The sequence below is a fragment of the Hippoglossus hippoglossus genome, chromosome 5 (genome assembly GCF_009819705.1).
Source record: "Hippoglossus hippoglossus isolate fHipHip1 chromosome 5, fHipHip1.pri, whole genome shotgun sequence".
Taxonomy (NCBI): domain Eukaryota; kingdom Metazoa; phylum Chordata; class Actinopteri; order Pleuronectiformes; family Pleuronectidae; genus Hippoglossus; species Hippoglossus hippoglossus.
Genome location: NC_047155.1, coordinates 162,501 through 169,759, shown reverse-complemented (window position 1 = coordinate 169,759; position 7,259 = coordinate 162,501). Strand labels below are relative to the sequence as shown.

At 45.5% G+C, this 7,259-nt stretch overlaps 1 protein-coding gene and 1 long non-coding RNA gene across 3 annotated transcripts in view; one reads left to right on the top strand and one right to left on the bottom strand.

Moving 5' to 3' along the window:
- Positions 1–247: 247 nt before the first annotated feature.
- LOC117761643 (metabotropic glutamate receptor 7-like) overlaps positions 248–7,259 on the bottom strand; it is a 9,902-nt gene continuing 2,890 nt past the window's right edge. The window contains exon 2 of one of the 2 annotated variants that reach the window (XM_034585718.1): positions 248–298. In XM_034585718.1, coding sequence (XP_034441609.1) covers positions 263–298 — 36 coding nt within the window. In that variant the 3' untranslated portion in view covers positions 248–262. Of the gene's footprint in view, positions 299–1,493; positions 1,613–7,259 lie in introns of those variants that run through there. The other variant, XM_034585720.1, reaches the window with a different exon arrangement.
- The window catches only part of LOC117761645, a 1,533-nt gene continuing 107 nt past the window's right edge, over positions 5,834–7,259 (top strand). Inside the window, exons 1-2 of the long non-coding RNA XR_004613865.1 lie at positions 5,834–6,038; positions 6,121–6,178. This is a non-coding gene — a long non-coding RNA (uncharacterized LOC117761645). The remainder of the gene's footprint in view (positions 6,039–6,120; positions 6,179–7,259) is intronic.

Here is a 7,259-nt window from a genome sequence, read left to right as displayed (position 1 = left end):
TTGTCATGAAGATTTAAATGTAATGTTTTAGTAAAATTTGTTTTATTTCTCTTTCTACATGATTATAAAAGTTCTGACTCGTCGATTAAATGTTAGTTTTTCATCCCTGATACAGAACATTTATAACAGTTGATAAAAAAGCTGAATGAAGACGTCGGCTTACTGTCACATCTTTACATGACGTGATCAAATCAATTTGAGCTGTTTTAAGAAGAGGGCCTTTTTCTTCACTATTCTTCTTCTTCTCTTAAGTCGTCTCTGTTCATCCTCCTCTTCCTGAGCCGTTCTTAATAAGAGTCTGATGAAGAGACAACGGGAACAAGTACTGACTTTACATCCACGTAGAGAGACGTCCGTCCTGCTGTGACACTTCATTTACTCAATTTAAGCCCAAGGATGAAAAGCCTCTCAGAAGTAAATCAATCTGAACCCAAAACCGTGTCCAAGTAAAAACCAAAATCAACGAGCAGAAACGAGGAAACAGCGTGAGAGTGCGAGCAGCGTCTGGTGATAGACGGAGCCTGTGAGGAGGTCGACTGAGTCCATCACAACAATTCTTTCATTAAAAACAGTGAGGAGACATCTGAGGGACGAGCTGAGAGGCAAAACAAGCGCACCACAACAAAGAGAGAAGCAGCTCCTGTCACACGGAGGTCAGAGGTCAAAGGGTCGTCATGGGTAGAGAGAAACCTGAGAGGGAGGAGTCTCTTTACCTCAAGAGACTATGAATTGTGATTGGATGTCCAAACCCTTGGACGGTTCTCTGACATGATAATAAATCTATCAATATAATAAAGGTTCTGTAACAAGGTTCTGGATCATTCTGAATAATTCAGGAGTCCAGTTATGTTCATTGATGCTATAACTCCTGAGGAGACCAGGACCTGGAAGACTGAGAATCTTTACAGACAATCAGTTAGTTCAGAGCTGGAGCTTCATTCACAAGCATTTAATAAGCAGCACACTCAGGCTGCCGCTTCATTCGATTTCATTCATTCTGGTCCTTTTTAGGAAAGACGTTCTCGCCCTCCTGCTCCTCTGATTATATTCTCTCTCAGTTTGATTGTAGAAATCGTCACTTAGCTCGTTACAATAAGGCGGCGAGGAGCTGTGATGATGGACGAGGATTTGTTTCACCATCCTGCAGCCACTTCATTTTCTGTATTTGTGTGATGATTCTATTTGATTCTACTTTATTACTGATGCAGCTTCGCTCTGACAGTTTTCTGAAGGAAACTCATTCATATTCATTAATGATAGATTAATGGTACAAGGACAAACGTCCCAGAAGCAGGGACTTCCTGAGCGTTGGAAGCAGCAGAGGAAGTTACATGGGAAGTTTTTTAGAGATTGTCTGTCTGGTTTCAGCTCTGCCTCTGCAGCAGCTTCACTCCCACCTGGAACACAGTGAACACCACTGTAATGAATCAGCTGCTGGAGCACTTAGATGAATGTAGGTCAAAAACTGTGTATCCAAGTTATGAGTCTGTGTGATACAAAAAGATAGAATCTGGAGCCAGACGGAGGAGAAACTTCACTCGGTGGTGACGTTAGATAATTATCAGAGTTCAAATCCAGGAACTTCACATTAATCCACCTTCCATCAGAACAACTGAGGAATAATAAAATAAAATATAAAGATGGTTTAAAGCAGATGTGAAGCTCTAAGGCCAGATTCATTGAGTATATATATTTATATCATGTTTGTTCATCAGAAAAAAACGTGAATCATTGACCGTACCGTCGATGAACTATGAGTAAACTCAGAGAATCGAACGTTTTTCTGTCCTGGTGTGTGTGGTGCACACACATCCTCCGTCCATGGTTCTGAAACATCAGCCAATCAACAGTTACATGCATCTCATGTATCTCAGCCAATAATAGACCATAAAGCACCGTATGTATTTGTAAATATAAATATAATTTAAAATATACAATTATAAAAGTTGTTGAACTGTGGAAATAAATAAAAATAATCTGAGGGAAGAGTCTGAGTTTATTTGGTTTAACGTTGTAGTTTTTAAGACGTATTAAAATCAAACAGTGTCGTCAGAACTTCAGGCGGAAACAGAAAAGATTAAAGATGGAACATGTGGCCGAGTCATTATATGTGCTCTGACCGAGGCTAGCTGTTAGCATGCTAACCTCAGTCGAAGCAAAGAAGTGATAGAAAGAGAAGAAAACAAGAGTTCACATCTGTGTTGTTTTCACCCTGGAGAAAGAACCTGCTGGTGAATATAGGAATGACCGTGAGTGAACAGCTGCTAATGCTAACGTTAGCTATGTAGCAACGGCAAAAACTTACAGCAGCTTTAATATGAGATTCAAATATATTTGGAGCCTCAGGATTTAAGTAACATATTTTAAAACACGTTCCTAAATCAACATAAACCTTGGGTAACAATCAGGCTAAAGATCACAGAGCTCAGGTCACTGCTGTAACCACCAATAATAACAAGCTCATTTATTCAAAACATGTTTAATATCAGTTTAAGTTCTCAAGTGTTACTATCACATAATATCTTCTTCATTAGAATAAACTAGAATCACCCTCGTTTCATTCTGAGCTTGTTTCCTGTAACGGCCTCATGTTACATCCGTCTAACACAAGACCTCAAGACAAGTTGATTCCAAAAGACAATTTAAAAACAAGTTTGACTAATCAAAGGCTGTAAAAAGCCATTAAAGTATAAGTAAAAACAAACAAACAAGAATGACAATTAATCACTGACAAATCCCAAAATGTAGAGGGCGCCAAACCTGATGCTAACAGCATCAGGTTCCACAATTGACGACTCTGTCAGATCTTTGAGAAAGCACGATGATAAACACTGGGACCGCCAGGGTTAGGGTTGATGCAGTAATAAATTCTTTGTCATTGACTGAGTCAAATATGAAATAATAAGACCAGAAAAGAAGCAGAGACACAAACGGACAGTTTGACTCTGACGTCTTTAAGTTTGAATAAAACCGTCTCAACACGAGACACAGAACGACTTTATCATCAGGAATAAGGAGAACGTAGGAATTTAGGGTTTTACAAGAAGCAGCAGAAACAGAAGAAGAAGAAGGAAGAGAAGAAGAAAGAGAAGAGGAAGAACAAGAAGAAGGAGAAGAAGAAGAAGAAGAAGAAGGAGAAGGAGAAGACTTTGACTTTTGAATAACTTTAATTATGACACATTGTCAAGTAAATCTTAATTATTCAACTATGTGAACAGAAAGGATAACTCCTTTCATGCACACACACACATCATACACCAACACTAGAGTTAAAAGATGTTCTGCTAAAAATGTAAAACCAGAGACTGGTTGTCCCCCAGTGAGCACAGGACGTGTCCAACACCCCACACAGCCCTGAACCCCTCCACTGACAGTGTGAAGTACGCATGTTCGATCTCCAGCCGAGCTGCCACCCAACCCCTCAGACAGTGGATCAGTCCAGCCTCCCCCAGCCACTTTGTTCCTCCGACTCATCCAAGTCGCTATCTTTGCATTTGAAAAGAGAAAATTCATTAAAACCATAGTGTGTTTTTTCCTTGCTATGTATTTGGGTCCAAACACAAAGAGTGGCACAGAGAAAACCTCTCCTAAACCCCCACCCACTCCTGCAGCTGTTCAAAAGTGCCCGCTAATCGGGGACAGGACACTACTAAGTGTTCTAGGGTCTCTGGCAGTGAGCAGAAAGGACACCCCCCCTCAGTGCTCGGGTCCAGGTGAGCTCTGTATCTGTTTGTAGCTAGAGCTCCATGTATAATCCTCCACTGGATGTCTGCCATCCGTTTCTCCACAGGAGGTTTATACAGGACCCGCCAACTGCCACTAGGGGAAGAGTCTGAGTCAAACACCTCAGTCCATCTCGACTCCCTGACTCCTGCAAGAGAGCGGCAGTTCAGGACCTTCACACAGCTGCAGTACAGCTGTTTCCCTCCAGAGGTGTTGAAAGTGCCCAGTGCTGGAGTCCTGAGGGTTAGCAGTTGGCCGCTCTCTTCTCTCCACTCCCCCACAGCAGGACTCACATTCAGGATAGGAAACCTGTACTCCTTTACTTTTGTCCACTGGTCAGCCTGACTTTGGCTCTGGGCGAAGGTCCGAAGAGGCTGGGGCAGTGACTGCCACACCTCGTCCACGAGGCTCCGCAGCACTCTGGTGGATCTTATCCCTGTCACCTCCGCCAGCCTCTCAAGTGATGTCCGTGTCAGGTGGCTCAGCTTTACTATACCTGCCTCCCTGAACTTACCGTAGTTGATGTTGACGTTAGGACTGAGTCGGCCAGGAACCCATTGTCGAACAGTGGCTCCTCAAAGAGCCACATCCCAGGCGTGGGGTCAGGAGGCCTAGTGAAGCTGAGAGTCCTCCAGGCATCTATCACCGAGGTATAATAACAACTCAGTCCAGTCAGTTTGTGCTGAGGAGAGTTCATCAGGAACAGCTGCTTATCATACCCGAGGCCCCCGGCTCTCCAGAGCAGCAGGCGTGCCACAGCCGACCAACACAGTGGGGAGCCGTACAGCAGCCTCTGGGCTGCCTGCAGTCTAAAAGCAGCCGTCCTGGAGATGATGTCCGTTAGTCCATGGCCCCCCTCTGCCACAGGGAGGTACAGAACGGACGCCCGCACCCAGTGATGACCTGACCAAAAGAAGTCCACCAGCAGCCTCTGGGCTGCCTGCAGTCTAAAAGCAGCCGTCCTGGAGATGATGTCCGTTAACCCATGTCCCCCCTCTGCCACAGGGAGGTACAAAACGGACGCCCGCACCCAGTGATGACCTGACCAAAGAAGTCCACCAGCAGCCTCTGCAGTTGTTCCATGAGTCCCGGTGGAGGAGTGAGCACCTGGAGTCTGTGCCACAGGGATGCTGCAACCAGGTTATTGACTATCAGAGTTCTTCCCCTGTAGGACAGCTGGGGTAGCAACCATTTCCATTTAGACAACTTTGCTTGCACCTTCCCCAGCACTCCCTCCCAGTTCTGCCTCTCTATCTCTTCACTGCCTAGATGCAATCCGAGGACTTTTAACCCTCTTATTCCCCATGTCAGGTTCCCAGGGAGACAGTATTCTCCCTGCGTCCCACTGACCAATCACACAGGCCCCACTCTTTCCTCAGTTCACCTTTGCTGTCGTAGCCTTCTCATATACTGCCAGACTGCCCTCTAATTCCTGGATGTCCCCCTGACCCTGGACAAGGACGTTTACGTCGTCAGCATAAGCCGATACTATTATAGGGGGGCTGTGAGCCAGCTCAGGCAGACGCAGGCCTGTCAGCCGAGCCCTGAGCCGACACAGGAGAGGTTCGATGGCCACGCTGTACAGCTGGCCTGAGATGGGGCATCCCTGCCTGATCCCTCTTTTAACTGGTACAGGTCTGCTCAGCCCTCCCCCCACCTTCACCACACAACACGTATCATTATATAATAATTTCACCCAGGACAGAAAGTGCTCCCCGACACCAAAAGCCTGCAGTGTGGCAAACAGGAATGACCGATCGACACGATCAAATGCTTTTTCCTGGTCAATGGAAATAATGCCAATATTAATATTAGACGTTGTACACAAATCAAAAATGTCTCTCATTAAAAACAAATTGTCCTGCATTGACCTACCTGGTACACAATACGATTGGTCAGCACCAATAAACACTTCCATAAAAACCTTAAACCTATTCGCTAATACCTTAGATAAAACCTTATAGTCACTACATAAAAGAGAGACGGGTCTCCAGTTTTTCAGCAGGGTTAGATCCCCTTTTTTTAGCAGGAGGGATATGACAGCCCTTCTGCAGGAGGCTGGAAGAAGTCCTTTCCCAAACGACTCCTTCAATACATCCAGCAGGTCCCATAATATTCCAGAAATGTTGTAAAAAATCTGCCGGTAATCCGTCCAACCCTGGTGCCTTGCCTGCAGCCATCTGTGACACTGCAGTGGTCAGCTCCTCCAGAGTGATGTCGGAGCTCAGGGTGTCTCGTTCACCTGGACTCAGCTGTGGGAGGTCCTGCAGCAACTCGGCAACAGCTTCCCCGTCACATTCCTCTGCCCCAAACAGGTCGGTATAGAAGTCCACCGCGTGTCTCCTCATCTCGGCTGGTTCCGATGTTAGGTTCCGATGTTAGGTTCCCACCCGGCAGCCGGAGACACACCATCTGCTTCCCCTGGGCCACGGATCTCTCCAGGTTAAAAAAGAAGGTGGTAGGTGCGTCTACGTCTCTTAATTGTTTGAAACGGGCTCGGACCAGAGCTCCTTTGGCCTTCTCCTGGAGAAAGGAGTTCAGTTGTTGCCTTTTCACTAGTAATTGCTCCGTGTTAGTAACTAGTAATTGCTACACTCTCCAGCTCCTTTATATCTGCCTCGAGCTGCTCCATTGCTCTTTTAATGTTTTCTGTAGAGTAGGAGGTGTACTGCTGGCAGAAGACCCTGATTTGACCCTTGCCGACCTCCCACCACTGACTCAGGGAGGGAAACGACTCTTTCTTGGATCCCCAGTTGGCCCAGAACAGTTTAAAATTCCCATAGAAATTAAAATCATTTAAGAGCTTAACATTAAAATGCCAGAAGGATCCAGGCTTTCTAGCAGGAGATAAAAGCAGCTCTACTAAAACTAAATGATGGTCTGTGAAACCAACCGGGTGGATTTGACAGTTTGTCACACGGGTGATAAAAGGAGCGGATATGTAAAATCTGTCCAGCCGGGCAGCACTGACCCTGCCGTCTGTTATTTTGATCCAGGTATACTGCCTGGTTGAAGGATGTTTCCTCCTCCACGCGTCCACTAGATCTGCCTCTTTGACCGTCTGGCCCAGAAAAGAGGAGGACTGAGGATGGAGCTCCTGTCCTGTTCTGTCTAAAGTGACGTCCGTGCAGCAGTTCCAATCCCCCCCCATTATTACACACTCCCCTTGACCAACACTACCCAACTTGTTTTTTAATACTGTAAAAAGAGTAACCCGTTCAGGACCTTGGTTTTGTGCATATACGTTGATCAAATTAAAAATAATATTGTGTATTTCCACTCTTATAATCAGAAACCTGCCTGCCACGATCTCTGTGCTGGATAAAATGTTCATGTTTAATGAGTGAGAAAATAAAACAGCGACTCCAGCGCTCAGGTTAGAGCCATGGCTGAGTACGTGCTGCCCCCCCCCACCATACTCCCCAGTCTGTCTCATTCAGGCAATCACTGTGGGTCTCCTGTAAAAAGAGAACATCCAGCTTTTTTTCAAAACAATGATCATACAATAAACACACAGTAAGAAAACTGCAAAAGTT